Source organism: Cygnus atratus, chromosome 6 (genome assembly GCF_013377495.2).
Source record: "Cygnus atratus isolate AKBS03 ecotype Queensland, Australia chromosome 6, CAtr_DNAZoo_HiC_assembly, whole genome shotgun sequence".
Classification (NCBI taxonomy): domain Eukaryota; kingdom Metazoa; phylum Chordata; class Aves; order Anseriformes; family Anatidae; genus Cygnus; species Cygnus atratus.
The window spans coordinates 4,746,978-4,764,787 of record NC_066367.1 but is presented as its reverse complement, the minus strand read 5'-3'; the positions used below and the strand labels follow the sequence as shown (position 1 = coordinate 4,764,787).

The following is a 17,810-nucleotide window of genomic DNA, read 5'->3' as shown; positions in this document are numbered from 1 at the left end:
TGAATCTCTGACCATGCATGAAAGCACCAGGAGGTTAATGTAAGGTCCACGGATGCAGTAATACGGGACAATTGTGTCTAAGAATATTCACTGAAATCTTTTCACAATAAATATTTGAAATTGCTGTGTTGTTTCTCATATTGAGGTCAGTAAGGGATCTGTGTATGTAAAAATCTTTAAAACTAGTCGTTTTAAGAAGCTCAGCTCAGGTCTGACAGGGTATACCATGACAGAGGGAGTTCTTTTGTTTGTTTTTGTTTAAATAGGGGTAAAAATAAAATAAAAATAAAGCAGCCTATGACAATGTGGCTTGCTTTTATGCTTGGCATTTCAGTATACCCAGTTAGAAATATTCCTGTTTTTTGGAAATATTGAACTTTTTTAGATCTCTCCTTGTCCAAATTAAAAGTATGGATTCAAAACTCCTAGGAAATATGTAACGTAGGACCCGACAGTCTAGTTTTCTTTTAGCACTGTACTGAGGAAGACCATGCATCAATATCCTTTCCTTCTCAGCAGCCACTGCAGCTTCCAGATGTAGTTCACGGCTACCTATGGGCTTTGCTTAGAAATCTGTGTAATGTGTCGTGAGTGGGCTGCTGCAGTTGCTGCAGCAGAGACACTAAAGAAAGAAACATTGCAAATAAGACTTAGGGCCATAAAATTCTCATGGACCAGCATTGCAAAAGACAACCCGTTTGGCAGGTTGTGGTATTCATGTGTTCTGAATAGAAGAATCCATCTGACTTAATTTAATCTGTGCTTAAAAATTTTCATGTGAGTATTTTAGTCAAATTGGGTCTTAATTAAAAGTAGCAGATTTCCCTGGTGCACAGCAGTGTGTCATTCTTATATGCAGAATGTAGGTTTTTGAGACGTCTAATTAATACCATTGACATTAGTTTTCCATATGCATTTTGCCTTCAGCCTGTCAACGTGAGTTTTAAACTATTTTGTCACCTGTTTTAGCATTCAGTATGCTTTGATTTAACTGTGCCTAATTTGTGTCCTGAATTAACGGACAGATGGCAGGAGGAATGAGTCATTAAAAAATAAATATGACTATAGAGTGGTAGTTAATTGTCATGTTTGGGGTTTCTTTGATTATCCAGTATTTTTTAGAAGCCTGACAACCTTCTGTGCTTTATGAATTTAGTTCCTTCCATTCTACATGAAGGATGAGAGTTTTATTTTGGAAATCAATATTCACTGTATCTCGTGCCCCGGTTGTTACTTATCAAAAAATACATGTGAAGCTTTGATCACAGTGGGTTTTTTTTGATCACAAACAGAAGAAATAGTAAAGAAGTAACACTGGGATTTTGTCTTCTAATTTTAGCTACTTGTTCTGTGCATTCAGAAATGTAGCGTATTGCTGTTGCCATATTTCCTAAAGTGGGTCTTGTGAAAATAACTGTATTCATACTTCTGGAGTATAGAACTGCTTATCACCAGCTTTTTCAGGTTTAACCATGATATATTCCTGGTTGTACAGGATTTACTGAAAATGGAAAAATTACGATGCTGCTTATGTATTGGGGAGTTTTAGCATGTTTGAGACTCTGAACTGCAAATGCCATTCGCTTGGTGTCAGGAGCTGTTTTGTGCATGCTGATGTTTATTTTTAACTTTTTTGAAACTGTAGCTCTTATCTGCATGCTGAAAAATTCAGTGTTGTGATTTTTTTCATGTGAAATGTTGCCCTAATATTTATTGTCCTTATTGTAGGCAGGCAGTGTGACACCTAAATCACCCTCCACTGACATCTTTGATATGGTTCCCTTTTCTCCCATATCCCCTCAGTCATCAACACCTACTCGCAATGGTACACAGCCTCCTCCAGTACCCAGTAGATCTGCAGAGATCAGTAAGTTTTATGACAAATGACCTACTTTTTTCTTACATTTTATGTATCTTTTAAAAATAAAGCTTCTGAAGAGGTTTGCATACATTTTGCTTGAAAAGCCAGGTATGTTTTTTGTAAATCACGTTTGATAATGACATTTAATTTTTATACCATCTTCCCAGTCATTGATGTTGCTGCCAAGTTACATTATAAACAAATGTATTTACGTGCTGAAACTGTATGGGGACTGTAATTTGCCTTTTCTTTTATAGTATGTTTCTCATAGTTAATTCAGAAAATATTTTGACTTCCCTTTAGTTCTTTCCTTGTCAAGCCACATTTGTAGCACCTAAAATCTATGTTTCTTGGGAAGATAGCAGGTGGAATAAGTATGGTGAATGATGATGCAGAAGAGAAAGAGTTTAAGAAATCCCTCAAACTGTAGATTCTTGGAATAATATTTTTAATACTACATTTCATATATCATCTACAGGTTTGTTTTTCAGTTATAGTTGATGAACCTCTCAACATTAGAGATTTTCAGGAATTGCCCACTAAAAGATGATTAATAATAGCAAATGTATTTTCCAAATGTTTGAAGGTCGTTAGATTAAGATTCTCAGCTTCACTGGAAGTCATTTAGGAGTCCACAGATTGTTTCTGAAAGTTTTGGAAACCACTTGGGGGGAGGTGAGGGAGAGGAAAGCAAACACACAAACAATGTTGGAGTTTGTAGCAATGTCAGTATGAAGGTAGTACTTTCTCTCTGTCATGCCTATTTTAGTATGGCTAAGGAACATTAGTGTTACTGTCTGCCACCGTACACCATATTTGAAGGGTTTCTACCCATCTTGGGGGAATGTTGCTAGTACATAGAATTTTTGGGTATGAGTGCAAACTGTGCACAATTATAAAGATGCATTGTAAAACTTCAGTCAGCAAGCATCTTCCCCAACACCTTATGTACACACCTTTCTTTTCAGTTGCTTACTAAGATTTCACCCTCTGAAGAGATGTTGAGGGTGTGGATTTAATAATAAATAAATAAATCAAATCTATTTCATCATATTTTATGATTTGAAACAAATTTGAGTTTTTTTAAAAGGTCTGTTAACAGAATTAAAAAGTATTAAAATAGTTTATGTTCATAGTTTGGTAGAATATTAAACCAAATAGTTTACTAGAAACTAAACTGTTATAGTAAGATTTTTTTTGTCTTTGTAAAGAACAGAAAAAAAGACACCCCCCCAATATTATCTGTTTTTGTTTTTTTCACAAAAATACAAACTTCAGATATTGTCATAAAATTTATCTCAATATGCATATCCAGATTCAAAAATAGTAGCTTGAATTGAATTATAAGACAAGATTATTTTAGCTGTTATCCTGCCCTGGTTCCACTGCAAGAAATTGTGGGTTTACATGGAAGTCAGCACCCAAAACTGAGTGGTTTTGAGTATTCCACCTGTGTGATTTTTTTTCTTGATTCACTGGACTTTCTAATAGAGAAAATATGATAAATAATGATGTGCACTGTTTAAAAGTGCTTTGTTTATTTTACACTTGATTCATTTGCATTTAAATTAAGCTTACAGAGTTCAGGGACGTGGCAGGCAGTGCTACATCTTGTCAGCTGCCTGTTAATACTGCATGTGCTCCTCTGTGTGCCATGCTTCCCAGGGAGATTACAGAATGATATACTGTTCTGTGTATACTGTTGATCCTTGCTCTTTCAGTCTATGTCCTGGTATAATATATGTTGCAAACTGTTGCATTCATCAACTATTAACATCTTTTGGCATATGTCAAAAATGCACTTTGAAACAGAAGAAGATTTTGTATTCAAACAAGGACTTAGTGTCTTAGATGAGAAAGTTCAGATCCCTTAAGATCTTCATTCAAGCTGTGTTATGTTGCAGTATTAATAATATACAATAATGCATTGTTTTATATGTTATTGCTGCCGGTAGAGGCAGGCTGGCGTTTCTTTCTCCAGTACAAGTCAGATAGGTGGCAACCAAAATGAGCCAAAGTTTTGAGTCTCTGATTTTCTGAGGTCTTCTTTCGTGTTCTTATCTCTTCTTTCTTTGTCACAGCATTTTTTCCCATCATTTTTGATGAAATTATAGGATGGTTTTATTGTTTTTTATCATTTTTATAAGTGACGTCTTTTGCTTTGATTAGTGCTCAGCAAGTAGTTCATGAAGCCTCACACTGTAAATACAGGAAGAAGAGTACAGCACTCACCTTTTATTGGAAAGGTTATCTCCAAATCATTTCAGCTTTTTTAAAAGGGAAAAGATTCTTGCAGTTTTCAATTCTTGTTCAGCAGTAGAGCAATATGGCTTCTCAGTAAATGTCTACACAGTAGTGGATATCCAAGTAATAGCAAATGTTTTTTTTTGTTTTATTTTTTTGGCTGTTTTAAAGGAGAAAAGTTCATGCTCTTTGGGAAGGAATTTGTAGATTGGTCATATACATGATGTCTCTTTAGATAATAATTACAAAAGAGTGACTCTTTGAAAAACAAAAGACCTTTCCAGAATTGTATTTCTACTGAAAATGTTTCTGAGAATTATTTCTTTTAATACTGATTTTACAGTGACTGGCTTGCAGGCTAAACAGAAATATTGCAGCCCAGTACAATAACTATTTAACTGAAAGATTGACACATACTTAGTGCAACCGAAAATACAGTGTTAAACACCATACTGCTGCTTCCTCAGAGCATGGGGTAAGGGACTGCAAGTGTTCTTGTAAGTTATTTTGAAAAATAATTAATTTGTGTATTTCTTGTTGGCACAGCATTATTGTCTTATCTCAGAGAAGAGTGGAGAGGAACATTCTGTTGAATTGTCCAACATTTATTTCACTCAAAGGCATCTGCAGTAATCCAAGGTCATAACTAGCAGATGTAGAAATCTGCTCCAAGGTGCTATCTTTCCAGAGTCCGTTATCAGAATAATGGTGGAGCCATTTTTTTTATGGTGTAATAACTCACTCACACACACACACACACACACACACACACACACACACACACACACCCCTCCCCCCCCACCCCACCCCCACCCTCAAAAAAAAAAAAAAAAGTAGCCTGCAGCTAAGGGAAAGGTTTCCTGGACCTCACTGCCTCAGCTTATTCCAAATACTTTCTTGGGTCCTTATCTTCAGTGTGATTAATTTTTGTCATCACAGCTGCTCCAGGACATCTGGGGAAAACATGTATCAGCATAACTCTGTATCTGGATGATAGCTAATGTAAAGAAGATTGGGATGCAAAATACAGCAGAAAAGCCAAATATTTGTAGAGTTTTGTTTGCTTGGTTATTGCTAGATTTGAGTTTACCACGGACTGCAGGCTGCTACTCTCCAGTATTACTTGTTTCTTGTCCTGAATGTCAGATCACTTACAGAAACAAGAATTTATTACCTGTTCATGTCTTTCTGTGGTTTGAATTATGCACATAGAACATTAGCATTTCATGGTTTTGAATTTGTTTGTTGATTCCCAAGCAGTGAATTTATTTCTTCCCAAGAAGGAATGGGATTGGATAGAATGAGGGAAAGGAAATTATGTGTGCTGTTTGAGGAGATTGTTTTCAAAGGCTTACTGGTTGCTTTGTATTGGAGAAAGAAATGCCTATCTACACTACAGTTATTTTTGAGTGTGTGTCAGGCAAAATATTCTTGTTATATTTAATATATTTTCATGCAAATACAAAAAAAATATTGCTGGTTTCTCTTGCCTGTATTAAAAAGGAGCACCAAAGCGAAAAGTAGGGTGAATACCAGCAGAGAAGCTTATGGAGATCCCATACAACAGTGGAGCTCTGTAGTGACTAAATCTTAGTATTCATCCAGTTTCCACATGTTCTTCAGGTTCTGTTAAAAAGAGAAATACTGATGATGATATTGAAAGTATTTCGTGGTGCATTACTTCTCCCTGACTCTTAGCAATGCAATCTCTCATATAACACACAACCTCTAAATGCAGAAAAGCAGTTGTGCTATGCACTTTTACAGCCATTTCACTGAAATGGTTGTCAAATTGAGAGAGTTCCCAAACTATTTCACAGAAACTCAGCCAGGAAATACTTACCTATTTTTAATTTGATTACATACAGTTTTAATATGTTTAAAAGAAACTGTTTTCATCTTTTTTTTTAATCTGTTTTTTAAAAATCTGTTTTAATAAATTACTCCGTGGATAACATTAAAGTTGGCCTTGAATAACAATATGAATAAAATAATCCTTCACGTGAAGGCATGTTCCACTTAAGGAGCTAAAGCTTCTGCCGTTCTCCTGCTAATTAGCTCAGTACTGTCATTAATAAAAGCACAATAATTAGGCATGAATAAGAAAATGTGCAGAATAATGTACAAAATAAGTGCGTTCAAAAATAGTGATGAGGCCTTTCAGTCCTAAGAAATGAAAGAGTTGTTTCTTTCATAAATACATTCTTCGAATATTTGTGAAGGCTCAGTGTTGAAACTGGCTGCTTTTAGCTGTCTGAACACACACAGAACTGTCAGTTCCTTTTTTGGGTAAAAATAACCTATGAAAAAGAGAGGAGGGAAAAAAAAAAAAGTGGACCTACATACTGAACAAATAGATTTATGAGAGACATAAAGCATCATCACTTTCTCCTCAGTAGAGGTTAGTTTGAAAGTTAAAGCTGCTCCACATCTGGAGGTCACCAAGTAGGAGCATAAGAACATGTAAGGACACTGGTTACACTGGAGCAGACCCATTTTGGATGTGAGAGAGGCAAGGGGTGAGGTAGATCCTAATTTTTACATTATATTATCCCGGTTGAAGTCTCTTTTGCATAAAGGTGGTCTGCCTCTGCCAGGAAAGATGGAAAGACTATATTTTTGGGGGGCTCAAGTGGGCTTTTGGAATAAGGTTCTCAGATCTGGGCCATCTTCTGTTCTCATGTGACAATTTGTAGCTGCTAGAGGTGATTTTAAATGTGTAATTAATCAAGTTCTTGCTTGTTTCTGTACTTTATTATGGGAATAATGGTAGCTGCTAATTATTTAAAATATATGCATATATTTTAAATATGCAGCATGGTAACATCAAATGATTTAGGTCAAAACCCATGGACACTTGTGTGTACAATAAAATGTTGAAGAGCCTAGACAAGTAGAGGTCTAAAATTTGGACTCCGTGGATGCCAAAATAATTACTTATATTTACCCTATACGAGCCTATGTACAGCCTTTTCAGCATTGACAACATGAATGGTTATGCTGACATGGATTTTTTGTCAGGTTCTCATGTTAAGGGTAAAATTTTGGGCTAAACCAGAAAATCAGCTATTAATTTCCAAGATATTAATAGACCTATTCAGGCTTTTAAGGTAACACTTTTAAGTTAGGTAGTATGATTACCAAGTTTCTTGCTGGTCAAAAATGAAAGTCAGAATAGAAGATAATGGTTTTAATATTTTCTCCAGCAATGATAAAACTGCGTTAACTTTGAGTGTTGCCACCAACGTGGTTGGATTGTGTTAGAAAAATGAGCTTCATACTAGTTTTGGCCAAGGCAATGTGAGATAGAACATGTGTATATAGATGGCACTGTTACCTGTAGAGAAAAATATTCTTATTATTGAGAAGAAAAAATATATCTATATATATTTAGACTGTCGGATGTGAAGAAGTAGTAGCATTACACTGTTCCAGTAAGAAAAAAAAAGAAAGGTATTGGAAGTGTTTCTTATTCAGATTAAAAAAAAAAAAAAAAAAAAAAGGCACTAGAAAGTATCCTGCTTTTAAAAAGTTTGAAACTGTATGTTGTGACAGAGAGAAATTTGTAATCATTGTATTTATGGATACAGGTTTAGTGGAATTTTAGGGTAAGTGAGCTTTCATGGTCTTCTACTTTCTCTTTCACTCTTTTTTTTTTTTTTTTTTTTTTTTACCTGTTCTTCCTTGCTTGGGTTTTATGGCCCTGGTAATTAGTTGTTACTACCAGTTGTGCACTGAGGTACTCTATCAAGTGACCTTCAATGAGTAACGGTAGTCATCTGTCTTTACAAAAGGCCTTAACCTGATGGTGAGGAGTGGCAGACAGGAGATAGGAAGGCTAATTTATTTGTGAAAATATGCTTCTGACATAATGTTAAGATGAAATTTGACAATTGACATGCAGTTGTTCCCTCTTCATTTATGAAACCCCTATATAGCCTGATTCCAGAAGGCACTTCAGTAGGAGCTCCCTTATTCAAATTGGAATTTCTTCTCATCGGGTCCCCAAAATTCCTCTAGAAGGCACAAGCATTTAATGAAAACTACATGGAGGCTCAAACAGAAGTTGATGGTGTTCTTGGAAAAATATTTGAGTATAAAGGTTTGGAAAACTAATCAACACAGGACTTTCAAATATGGATGTTAAAAATTGCAGTTAATCAATTGCATATCTGGACGTGCTATTATTCAGCTTTTAAGGAGAAGTAAGCTGACTTTTTCAAGGAGCTATTGTCATAGATCATACCTTTTCTCTCAGTGACTCATTTTTCTGTTGTTCCAGAGAGAGACCTTTTTGGAGCAGAACCTTTTGACCCTTTTAGCTGCGGAGCAGGAGATTTCCCTCCAGACATTCAGTCCAAACTAGATGAGATGCAGGTAATTATTGAGTTGTTAATTATGTATTTTTCTATGGCCATATGAATATTATTGAAATACATCTTTAGAATATTTTTAAAATGTTTTTTAAGCTGCACACACACAAGTACCTGCGGAAAAAAAATCTGATGGTTTCTTTTTGTACTCATGGACTTTGAGTTGGAATTTGAATTTGCCTGAAATTCCTCTCAAATGTTAGCCTGTGGTATTAAAACAGACACCTGCACCTATTTAAGGCTTCTCAGCAGTGTAAGCAAAATGGATACTGCTATTTCTGCCTGGGAAGGGACTGAGTGAAGTTTAAGAAAGAGCTGAGGCAAGAGCCCTACAGATGCACTGACCATTTTATTCTTCAGCAGTTTTCTGCTGTCTTTAAAAGTATCCATATTTGACTATGGCATTCTGGGACTTAATAGTTAAGAGTTGATTCAAGAATTCTGAACTGATGTGTTTTTTCATCAGAAAATGTTTGTTATCTCTGAAATAGTCTATGGTATCTGTTCAGATATTGACCCAATTTTGAAGCAGTGATAGGAGAAAACTTTCAAGTTGTGGACTAAGTCAGTCTTCTCAATCAGACTTTCCAAACTGCTAGTTCCTTGCAAACTTGCTTATCTGTTTTTTCAGCAGCCTGCCAGCAAAACAGAAGGCTGAAAATACTGGGAACTTGAATTTCTAGATTCCTGGCTCCTCAGCAGGAAGTGTTCCCAGACCCCTTGTATATTGACAGCCTGCAAAGTACAAGAACTAGCTCTCAGGCTCTCGAAGTTCCTCATTTTTAAATGTCTTTAATACAATTTAAGTACAGTTTAATTTTCCGAAGTAAAATTTTGGAATTCCTGTTCATGGGCAAATTTAATTGTTCATGTCAGTTTTAGGGTGGCACCACTGGCAAAATCCATTCACTGTGAGATATAAAATGGAGATTCTTGCTCATCTGCACTTTGGCCTGCTATCATTTCAGATAGTACCAAAAAGTCAAAGCTGTCTTCTTTGCACTTCTGTTAAAATTACTTATGTTTTGTGAATGCCATGATGTGGCAAAAAAAAAATCCTGTGGTTATAGGTAAGTTCACATGGTAGGAGTTCTTATTACAGATGATGTTCTGACAAAACTGTAAATTGTTAGGCCATGACTTCTAAGTGTCATCACTTTAAAATATCAGTAAATGGGTCAGTAGAAATCTTTATCAAAGATTTTTGAAGCCATAAAATGGAAAACTTCTTTCAGCTTTTACTCTGACCGAAGAAAAAAAAATAAATAAATCTTAATGCATTGCTATGTCCTGTTGCAAAGAATATTGCATTAGCTTGCCCTGTACATAAATGTTTATTTTTTCTCACTTTTCTGTGTGATTTGTAAACTAGCCTCACAGAGAGTCTAGCATACCCTGACACCTTTACTGAAAATGAATTATTAGGTCTGTGTTGGCATAAAACTTGTTCACATGTAATCCAGTCGAGATCAAGGGCAAAGCTGACAGGATGGGGGGGGTGTGGGCAGAAGTCAAGTCTGAGATTGGCCAAAGCAAAAGCTATGTCCAGTTACTTTGCTATGACAACCTTCAATCACTTTGTAAGTCACCGTTAGATTTAGTTGCCATGCAGAAGTTCTTTCTATAGATTATATTAATATGAATCAATGGTGAAAAATACCGATGGAAATGTGTTTTTTCCTAATATCTCTTTTATCTTCTTATGCTTTCCTGGGCGCCTAGCGTCAGCGATGGTTGGTATAACATATTTTAATAATGGTATTTAAATCATTTACAGATGAAATGTGCACTTATTCATGTATGGGGTTTTTATTTTTATGAATATAAGTGTGTGTGTGTATGTATATATATAAAAGCTTTTAAGATTTGTATTTTATATGTGCAATCTTGTAAGTCAGGAACATTTTCATTTTTAGAAGCCTACAGTTTTTAGATAGAGACAGCTGATTTTAGTTTTCTTTAGTTGATAATACTAAGTCTTCATTTTCTTTGCTGTTTGCTTTCCATGTGTTCTAGAGAAATGTCCAGCTCTTTTCTTTGGATTGTCATTGATGAAATGGTCTACCCAAACGTGATATATAGATGTTTTTTTTTTACTAGTACAGTCAGTCATGATAATTGTCCTTATAATTGGAAATACTTTAAAACTTGCAATGAGCAGAAGATAGCTGTGCTAGAGGTCAGCGGTTGTTAGACACAGCCTATAAGGAGGAAGAGAAAAATGGCTGCTACAAAAGGCAAAACCACAAAGTATGTAATGTGCTCTGAGAAATCTAAAATTAGGGAACATGAAGGAAAAATATAAGCTGCTTTCCTTCTCTGAAGTGCCATGTTAAGGGAGATGTTGTCTTCACATTTTCGAAGTACAGCCTCAGCTTCAGTAAATATGTTATTTCAATAAATGTACAAATGTTAGTTTTTTAATAAAATATCTAATAGTTCTAACTATAAACTTATTCTGAGAGGGTATTGTTAAATATAGCTTAACCTGCAGTCAGAGTGGCAAGTCAGCCAGCCAGTGGTTGAAGTAGCTCAGTCCAGTCTGTTGTCCCATTCCTCATATTGAGCTATGTCAATTGTCATGCCCCAGTCTGAAGAAAAGCTGTTTCATAGTACATGTGTGCTGGAAGGTGCCATGTAAGCAAAATGGGAGAAGAAAGCACAGCAAAGCAGAAGAGGCATTGGGGAATAAACTTTTCAGTAGTGGGTGCTTTTGCTTTGTATCCACTATTCTGAACTTAATGAGATCAGATCAAATTCCTCGACTTCTGGGGGGAACAGCTTGCATTTAAACTTTAGGGAGGATCCAAATTTCATAGTTAGGCTCTTTCTATTCCATTTCTCAGTCCAATTTCTGCTGATCTTCTTGGAGAGCTCTATACTCCAACATGTGCTGAGATGTGAGTTTTACAGCTCAGACCTCTCTCTGATGACTCTCCAACCTCCTGTTTCCCCACCCTTGTGCTGAAACATATTTTCATCCTATTTTGACTGCATCCAGGCATTAATAAAATAAATCTATTTTCCCAGAAATCTTGCAGTGAAGGGAAGTTTCCCTGGATCTTGAATCATACTAGCAACAGCTGCTATGATTTATTAAAATCTCAAGGTAGTTAATATCCTAAAGCTTCCAGGAGCTGCAGGCCATTCTCCCTGCATGGCCCAAAGCAGTCAGGAGGCTTGTCTTATTTCCATCTGAAGTAAGTTATGCTCAGCCCTCTAAATTATCTTCTCAGAGACATGTAGATTTATCATTCATTGGGTTTGGGCTGAATTAAACTCATTGAGTAAAGGCAGGTGGTGAAGGGATAAACAAGCTAACCTCAGGAAGAGCCATAAGGGTTGACTTCGACATATTTACCTTGTGATAAAATGGATGTACTTGTCCTTTTTTACTGCTTTTTTTTTTTTTAACCAGAATAGTTCACATCTTTATATCATGAAGAATCAAAAGATAAGTGGGAGTTTTGGAAGAGGGGTTGTTTTCAGGTTACATTTTCTACTGAAAACAAGCTTTGCTTCTCTGAGAGACCCATCATATCTGTTAGCAAAATATTGTCATTTTTCTGGGTAACTAAGATATTCAGTACTTATGTTAAGTCATCTTGGAAGTTAAAAAGTTACTTGACACTGTTATTATGGAGATATGAGCACAGAAGCAAGGCACGATACACTTTATAGTCCTTCCTCTTCCCATTCCTCTCCAGTATCTGGGGATGGTCTTTTTTTGTGTTCCCTAAAAATCAGCTGATTTGAACTGTTCTCTGACTAAATGAGAAGTTACTGTTTCCCGAGTCTTTAAAGTACAGGAAGCCATGGTGCACATGTTTTTTAATGAACAGGCAGTGTGTTATGCTAAGAACATATATTTTTAGAAGCTGAAATGTTTATATTAAATATTTTTAAATTCTGAGTATTAAAATTAATGATATCTATTTTATATATACAGTACGTAATGTGTACCAAGTGCTGACGATATATCATTTTAAAGAAAAAGTATTCTGCCTAATACATTAATCCAGTTTATTAGAAAAGGATAAAAATGAAACAATTTGTAACTCAATTTTTGACTACTCAGTGATTCCAACTGACATCATTATTATTACAGCTGTGAATGCTGGGTTTTGGAGCGGAGAGTAGAAGGTAGGCACATACTGTATGATGGGTATTATAATAATCATACAGTAACGACAAGTAGGAACCATAAGAATTGAGAGAAGTGTGTGTGTATATGAATTGTATTCCTGAAAGTGGATGTAAAGCTGTAAGTGTTCTGCATCACCATGAAAACTACAGCATAGGATGCCGATATTCTTGCCTGCATAAATCACGGCTCAGCTGTGTCTTGATATAAAGTAGAATCTTTTCTTAAAAGCTTGTCTTTCCACAGCTTGGTTGATGACAGCTGATGGGGTACAATTTTTAAATTATCATATATTTGCCAAAGTGGAATCTGCAAAAATACAGAATTATTGAAGAATTTGGAGTTAGCTTGAAAAACTTGTGGGGCTGGGAATGGAGATGGATGTGGGAGGTATCAAGTCTGTGCTTTCCTGATCTTCAGGAATTTGATTGCAATCACTTTGCCAAAGAGTCTGTTGGAATAGTACATTATGATTTTTTCCCTTTTTGAGTGCCACATTTAATTTAATGGGAATTTTGGTTGAGGCAGTCGAGCTTCCTTTGAGTGTCCTGGTTTATAATCCTACACACTTCTTTTCCTCTACCTTAAATACTCTTAAAAAATAAGTCTATATTTGACATTCTTTTGAGGTCTGAAAAATGCCCTGGTGGCTATCCTGATGTCCTGTCTGTGGCTGTTTGTTTGTTTGTTTGTTTTTGTTGACTCTGTGGTTGCCCTGAAAGTTAGATCCTACTAGTAACTGTAGAATCTGACCCTGTGATGACAGTGAGTTTTTGTGTGATGTAATAGGTGAACATCAGAAAAAATCCTCCATGATCAACATAGCAGCAGTAAGATAAGCACACTTACAGATCTGATTTGCTCTTAGCTGTCCAGAAAAACAGCACTGGACATGCAGCTGCATGAGACACCAACAAACAGTGCTCAGAGGAAAGATAAGAGCATTCAGGAGGACATGAAAAGTATGCGTGTTCAGTCATAGGGCTGGCACAGCTTTGAAAGTGCTCTCCAGAGGGCTATGTAAGAACTTGCATGTCCTTGTTAAACCAGTGTATTAAGCATCTCCAGGTTGAAGCACTGACTTTCCCTTTTACAACCTCAAAACTGGAAGCATTCTTTAAATATTTAGACAGATTATGATAATATTTAGACAGATTAAGATAATTATATATTTTTTTATAATTTTATAATTTTAAAATTTTAGACAGACTAAGATAATATTTAGACAGCGTTTAAGATGCGCAGAAACTGAGGGTTTTATGATTCAGCAGGCTAAAATGTAGGGCTAATCCTAGGATTTGTGCCCTTGTGTAAGCAGTCCTCCTCTGTTACATCAACAAAACTGCATCCTTTGGGTAAATGAGCAATGTCCATTTATAACAGGTTGTGTTTGACTTGGAACTTCACGCAGTTTGCTCGAAATATCTTCTGCATTGAACGCTTTTCCTGATAGCTTGTTAAAAAGCACAGAGGGGGAAAAAAAAGTCAAATATAGCAGTGCATTTTGGCAGCACTATGTCACTCAGGTAAGGCAAGTAAGCACAGTTGGAAAAGGTTTACAGTCCAGTAATGCTTTGTCTCACCATCTTATAATATGAATATTAGGAAAATGTAGATTTTGTTTGGAAGATCTGAGATCATTTAGTAACCATTTCCAGGAATTTTATTCTATTTCTCAGCATTGCTCTTCTGATGGTAGTAGCTGGTGGAGTTATTAAATATTCATACACTTTTAAAAATCTAGCATGTGGTTTACATTTGTTTGAAATGAAGCTGATGTAATTTGTGATTTATCTTTTAAAGCCAAAAGGTATCCTCTTGAGGTACTCCTATGCATTATGAGAAAAGACTTGAGTTTATGCCCAGTCCTAGTACAGGCTGCCTTACTAGAAGATCTATTTTGTTTACAACATGCTTGCTTCATAAAAGCACATAGTATTGATTTCATAGCACATGATCAACGTTGTCCAAGTGAACTGTAGGCTCAGACAGTACTGAGCTGAACATTGGAACAGGTGCCACTGGAGTCGATGTTCTCATGGCCTTTCTATTCAGAGCCCTTGTTTCCAGTTGCTTGCAGCTTTACAATATTTTCACCTAAAAGACCAAAATTTTCTGGTTTTAAAGGTGACTTTTCTTTTGGAGGTCAAGACATAAATAATCAGCTTATTTCAAAGAAAAAAGAGAAATGAAAACAAGAGTATTTTCCCCCTATTAAAAGTGATGTTGTTATTTTAGAATTGGTGCAAGCTAAGTACATTTTGTAAACCTAATACAGGTACTTGAGAAGTAAGTTATTTTCAATAGAGCGGGTGGTAATGTCTACCTTGTCTTAGTGCTTCTGCTAATAAAATAGAAGAGACATTTTTATCTGAACTTTTTAAGAATTCCTTTGCTCTTTCTAAAGAGCATCATATTTTATTTCATTGAGTGTTACACGCCTTTGAAATTCACCTTTTGTTCTTTGCAATAAAGCAGGTATGATTTTATTTGCCTTTTAGCAAGGCTCAGATAACCATATGCTGTAAAGTATACACCTGTCAGTGTAACCACACAGTGAATGATTCAGAACAAGCCTCTGAGATTTTGTTGTGTACCACTACGCTTTCCGTTGAAGTACTTCTAAGATAAGGGATTACTGATTGTAAGAGAAATGTGGAATTAATAACAATGTCCATGACTTAGATCTCCTTCAAATATAAATATAATAAACTTTTTGCTTATATAGCAATCTGATCTTTCCTGCTTATAAATCATGTTGAATTTTACTCAAGAACAACATGGTTCAACTTATGTAAACTAATATTCAATATTTTTATTCTAATAATACTTTCTTCATTTCATATGCAAATGTTATTTCTTTTGTTATACCACAGATAAATCCTATACATTAATGACTAAGAGAAACTTAGAAAAACTGGCTGACCAAATAATGTAAATGTCTGTGAGTTATCCTGTGAAGTATCCTTTCAAAAAGTCATAGAAATGCTAATGCTCAGAATTTGACCTAAAAATAAGCTTGAATGTACATGTTTGTAGAAAGAGGTGATATTCCTCCTGAAATTGCTTTCCTTTTTATTAACTATGTCTTGTTTCATTGCAGGAGGGGTTCAAAATGGGATTAACTCTTGAAGGCACAGTATTTTGTCTTGACCCACTAGACAGCAGATGCTGATGCCAAGAAAATAAATGTGAAATTCCTACGCAGTGTTTATATTTTGAACACATATTCACGAATATTATCCATGTGCCAAAAATTGCTTTTTTCAACATGTAAACTCATATGAGGTTTGCTTCTGTAAAAATCCAACTTAGTTCCAGTCTTTCCCTGTACAAATGTAAAAAGTTGTATTTGTTTATGAAATATGAATTAAATTACACTGTTGTGTTTCTTTCTCTCAAACATTTGCCCAAGTTTACTATGCTTTATGACTATTAGCCTGGAGAAGTTCTTCAGAAAGCTCACACATACCTCTCTCTGCAAACATGCAAGCATGATTTTTACATAATGCTTTACTTGGCAGTATTTCGAAATGAAATTTTTAAGCCATTATTTAAAGTTCAATCAGTCAAATGATTAATTGCAACTGCAGTTAAGAAAGCAGAAAATACCTACCATTAATATATGCTTAAAAGAAATCTAAATGCTATGTAATTAATTTCTATTACCTTGTACAGTTATTACACTGTATATCTGTTGTTACTAGTTTGTAAAATCCATAAGATTTTTAAGTCCTTAAATCATGTTTTAGAAGCTAACAAATTGTTAGTCTGCTAATTAGTGTTTAATGAGCATAGAAGAGCTGCTAAATTGCAGAAATGACAAAGTCACTGCCCTTTGTTTTGATATTTTATAGCTAAACTGTAAGGTGTATAATTTGGAATTCATTACATGCTAACAATAATTTGAAAATGAGATTATGATCTTGCATTTACTTAGAAATTTCTGTAATTTTGTGCACAAGCAGGCACTCTGTTTACTGGGATCAATTCTGTAAGTTGGTTTCAACATGTGAGCATTCACTGTCAGGCTCTGTTGGATATTATTTTCACGGACTGCATCGATATTGTATGTCTTAATATAATTTTGAAGCTTGCTGCAAGAATTGAATATGTTAATAAGTCCTTCATACTTGCTAGTTGTTCATGTTACACAAACAACTGCAAACCAAAATTTTCAACTGCTAGTGAGTTCAACACTGACCTGTCTATGCATACTCTTCACTAATCTTGAACATAAGCAATAAAATAATATGCTAAACTTATATCATCATCAGTGTTTTGATGCCCGAACACCACCTTAGTTCAATTTAATCCTTTTAAAAATTCTCTTATTTTCCCCTTATAAAACATAAAGACGTGGAAAAAAATAGAGCTTTTTGTGTATTTTTTCCTTTTTTTAAAGAGAAGTTTTTTTGTGATAGTGTTATGGTTTTGTCCTTAAGAGTTACAGTTTACACAAAACATGTATTTTGCAAATTCACAGTCACATATATATCTTCATGCCCTGTTCAATGAAGTACTTCTGCAAAGGCCTTTGAAAGTCTGCTGAAGTGAATTCTTCCTGAATGTATTATTCCTCTTCTGAATTTGACATGTGCTCAGGTACCTTGCTGAACAGGGGCCTTAATGCTCTACATGACAATAGTCTTCCTCTCTGTTAGTCTCTTTTGAATGTTCATATAGAGTATTATATACAAATATATATAAAATCACTAACAAATAGAATAGTATATGTTTCATAAAGAAAAGTCTTTATAATTTTGTTTGTCATATAGTATTTTGGAATTTGTATAATGAGGATGTTTAGTAGCCATAGCAATGGCCTTTTTTTAACAAATAGAATTTGTATTTTTATTGTACTTTAAAAAGCTTTACATAATAAGCATATATTTAGTGGTCATTTATTATCAATGGTAACATTAATATTTGCACATTTTAAGAATTACCAATTTTTATGATAGTTGACTGCAAATGGCATGGTTAATTGTTGCATAACTGGTCAATCCATACAAAAACACTTAAATCAACAAAACAGTGCATTTTTAATGAAAAGGTTCTGTGATCCAATTGGAAACTGTATTTCTATGTAATCTCAAATGTCTGTTTAATTTTGCCTAAAATAAATGTTTTTAAATAAATTGCATCCTAGAACACAATGTTCATTCAGTTAAATGCTCAATGGATG

General features: G+C 35.0%; 1 protein-coding gene across 8 annotated transcripts in view; it reads left to right on the top strand.

Annotated features, from left to right (window-relative positions):
* The window catches only part of GULP1 (GULP PTB domain containing engulfment adaptor 1), a 152,295-nt gene extending 134,516 nt beyond the window's left edge, over window positions 1–17,779 (top strand). For all 8 annotated transcript variants that reach the window (XM_035536831.2, XM_035536830.2, XM_035536827.2 and 5 more), the window contains 3 exons: window positions 1,729–1,867; window positions 8,388–8,482; window positions 15,726–17,779. In XM_035536831.2, coding sequence (XP_035392724.1) covers window positions 1,729–1,867; window positions 8,388–8,482; window positions 15,726–15,797 — 306 coding nt within the window. In that variant the 3' untranslated portion in view covers window positions 15,798–17,779. The remainder of the gene's footprint in view (window positions 1–1,728; window positions 1,868–8,387; window positions 8,483–15,725) is intronic.
* The last annotated feature ends 31 nt before the right edge of the window (window positions 17,780–17,810 follow it).